At 44.1% G+C, this 3861-nt stretch overlaps 1 protein-coding gene across 1 annotated transcript; it reads left to right on the forward strand.

Annotated features, from left to right (window-relative positions):
* On the forward strand, positions 1–1181 carry LOC136220251 (uncharacterized). The gene has a single exon (XM_066008051.1). It carries the CDS (start codon positions 77–79, stop codon positions 1016–1018), a length of 942 nt encoding a protein of 313 aa, XP_065864123.1. The 5' UTR covers positions 1–76; the 3' UTR covers positions 1019–1181.
* The last annotated feature ends 2680 nt before the right edge of the window (positions 1182–3861 follow it).

Consider the following 3861-nt stretch of genomic DNA (forward strand, 5'->3'; position numbering starts at 1 on the left):
TGATGAAATCCAAATTAAATACCAGTCCACCGCTCTATTAATCAACTTCTTCTTCTCCAAACAAACTAAACTAAACATGAAATCAAAATTCTTATTTAAGCTATCCCCTTCTCCGGCGACCTACGTCATCCTTGCTTTATTAGGCTACACTATCGGCTACCTATCAGCCTCATGGACCTCATCTTTTCGCCTGCAAACTCCTCCCCCATCTCCAGCGCCGACCACCGCAGCCACCGTATTCTCTAAACTCGACAATAACTTCTCAACACTAATTGACAACTTCCGAGTCAAGACTCGGTGTATTGACCCGATTCCCTCTGAACATATCCGCCAAACGATTCTCGATCGAATTTACAATAGCACTTCGCCGTACCATAATTTTCCACCGGCGCACGTCGCCAAACTCCTCCGCGCCAAAAGAGTCAAGGGTTGGGGATCATACGGCGCCGTTTTTGAACATCTTATACAAAGGGTTAAGCCTAAGGTGATCATCGAAGTTGGAACTTTCTTAGGCGCCTCTGCTCTTCATATGGCCAAATTGACTCGCGAACTCGGACTCCAAACTCAGATTCTCTGCGTCGACGACTTTCGCGGGTGGCCTGGGTTTCGGGACAGGATAAAGTACGTGGACATGATAAACGGTGACGTTTTGTTGCTGTACCAGTTTATGCAAAACGTTGTGTATTGGAATGCCACTGAATCGGTTTTACCTCTACCATTTTCAACCGGGGCGGCTCTAGAGAAACTGTGCGAGTGGGGAGTGTTTGGTGACTTGATTGAAATAGACGCGGGTCATGATTTTAACTCGGCTTGGGCGGATATAAACCGGGCTTATCGGATCTTAAAACCGGGTGGGGTAATGTTTGGGCATGATTATTTTACCGCAGCGGATAACAGAGGGGTAAGGAGAGCAGTAAATTTGTTTGCTCAAATACATGGGGTTAAAATTGAAACAGATGGGCAACATTGGGTAATTCATTCCACTAAAACTACTTCCATTTCTGGTTTTGTTTCGTGAATTTTTTTTTTATGTAAATTTGACAGTAAGTGAAGCTTTAGTAACACTGGTTTTTAATTAATGTGCTAATTAATTGTTTGATTGTATAATGATGGGAAATGGGAAGAAATCTTCCTGAAAAGATAGGAGTAGGAAACTAATAATGAAGATCTGGCATAGCAATTGTACAATTTGTATTAGTTTTCTAACATTCTTCCTAATTAACCTAGTATCAACGCAATCGTATACAATGAAAAAAGAAAAACAATAACAAAATCATTTTTTTATTGCATAAATTCTATTTTTGATCCTTAACTTAGTTGGAATACGAGTCAAAAACAGAATTGTATACCATTTTGTTTTTGTATGTATATAATTCTTTTACATAACTTGAGCATACACTTATTTATTTATTTTAGGCTTAACAGGCATACAGTCCTTTAAACTTGTAACTTTTTTCACCTGGCCCCCTCAACTTAGGGGACAACCACTCAACCCTCTTAACTCTTCAAAAACATCACATACAACCCCTTAAACTTGCAAATTTTTTTCACCTGACCCCCTCAACTTAGGGGACAACCTCTCAACCCATTCAACTCTCTAAAAACATCATATATAGCCCCTTAACGCCTACGTGGCTCTGACATGGAATAAGTTGGGATTGCACTCATTAGAAAGCGCGTGAAGGTTGGCTTTAGAAACTTAAACGGTAAAAATATCCTCTTTCTTCTTAAATCCCTATCGTTTTTCTCCTCAGAAACCCTTCCTCTTTTCTGATTCCTTCGATTCACCTCTTTTCTGTCTCCGATCGGTCTCCGATTGAAGTGTGATGATTCGTGAAACCAACTGAGCTGAATCATAAGCACGGGCCCATCCCAAACTTAAGCCCACGGTTCAAGATTAAATGGGCTCCTAATAAGGGAAAGGGCTAACCGCCCCGAAATCCCAACAAGGCACTAAACCACCCACTCAGAGAAACGGGACCACGTTTATGACTACGTGGAGGACGTGGCACAGAAAGAGTAACCGCCCTCGGCGGTTACCTAGAAAGACTTATAAAAGAAATAAGAAAGCCAAGGGAGGGGTAAGTTCACATTTTTCCTCAATACGATTATCAATCTACTAGAATTCCACATAAAACTGACTTGATCGCCGAAGAGTTTTCCCGGAGATCCTGTCTCCGGTTTTGTTTTGCAGGTAACTACGACGAGGATCATCAAATCAAATCCGGCAAGTTATCATTGGTGCGGTGAAGGTGGACCTTTTTTACCAACAGCTGGTTAAAGGTACACCAAGAACATGTCAGAGCCATCACGAACAACCGGAGTTACAACCAGATCAACTAGTATGAACTCAAGAGGTCCACGGACTGTGAGTTCGCAGCCTGCGAGTACACAGCCTGTGATACCCAGCTCGACGAATCCTTCAGGACAGTTGAGTCCATTATTGGAGGTCCAAGTGCAAACTGAGATGGAGATGTCGAATAGTGAGTTTGTGCAAATGGCAGGACAGGTCTTGGCTACGAATATGAGCCAAGCGGCTGGAGATCGAATGATTAGTTTATTAACTGCAATCGCATATCACAATACCGTTGTAGCAGCTGCCCCACAAGAACCCGTTGTCACTTCGACACAACCATCAACTATTCCTGTCGTATCTACGCTTCCGCAGTCATCTCGAGAGACAAATCGGGTGGGTCAGAGTAGTCGCATGACACCACATAGCCATCCAGGCAACTACTCGCACCAAGATCCTAATATGACGGTCCATCCGACCTGGCAAACATCCCAACCGATGTCAGGAATGCAAGGAATTTTTCCGCTACAACAAACGGAGCCCTTTGTCCACAGACATTCAGAGTTGATGACATCTGGAGCGAATGTGTCTGGGCGGGAGCACACTTGGAATTTTGATCCTATAATTGGACAGCGGTTAGACCCACAGCGAGAACAAGTGTCGACACAGTATGACAGGTGGATATCACCCAGAATTCACCAGCAGCGGATGGAAGAAGTTCGGCGGGAACCCAATACTGAATTGGAAGATCAACTGAGAAACATGATGGAGCGAATGGGGTACACCCCTAGGGCGAGAGCAGTGGTGCAGAGTGATTCGCCTTTTGCCCCATCGTTGCGGGAATTTATTCCAGATCACATAATAAAAGCACCGGCGATACCTAAATACTATGGGGATCCAAATTCTGACCCTGAGGCGCATGTCAGGAACTATAGAGAGTTAATGGATGTTGCAGGAGCAAGCGAAAGCATAATTTGTCGATTGTTCTCGACCACTTTGGGTGGAGCAGCATCCAATTGGTTCCGATCTCTACCAACCGAATCCATTCACAACTGGACTCAGTACAGTCGTGATTTCTGTGCAAAGTTCGTGGGCTGTAAAGCGGCAGATGTGACGGATAGGCAGCTGAAAGAGATCAAACAGAGAAATTATAATTCCCTAAGGGAATTTGTTGTAGCATTCAATGATATTCTGGTGCGGTTGCAGAACCCAGATATCGTGAGCATTCACAACATAATGGCGGATGGAACCACAGATTGGAGCATGCGGGAGGAAATCATCCGCAACAAGCCACGCACAGTGGCCGAACTCATGAAGATAGCAAAGGAATTCATGGAAGTGGATGATGTTAACAGGGAACATAAAGCTCAGACCCGGCGAGAAAGGGATGCGGCTAGATCCACTTCGGACAATCGGCGCCATCAAAATCAAACCCAATCTAAGGGTAATTTTGTTCGGAAAGGCGATCGCTCCTTTCAAGGGGGGGATATCAAACACCATTGAACACGACTCGCCATGAGGTGTTACTTTGGATTGAAAAAAATCCCCTGAAGAAGGATGTGCAGTTT

The sequence above is a fragment of the Euphorbia lathyris genome, chromosome 2 (genome assembly GCF_963576675.1).
Source record: "Euphorbia lathyris chromosome 2, ddEupLath1.1, whole genome shotgun sequence".
Taxonomy (NCBI): domain Eukaryota; kingdom Viridiplantae; phylum Streptophyta; class Magnoliopsida; order Malpighiales; family Euphorbiaceae; genus Euphorbia; species Euphorbia lathyris.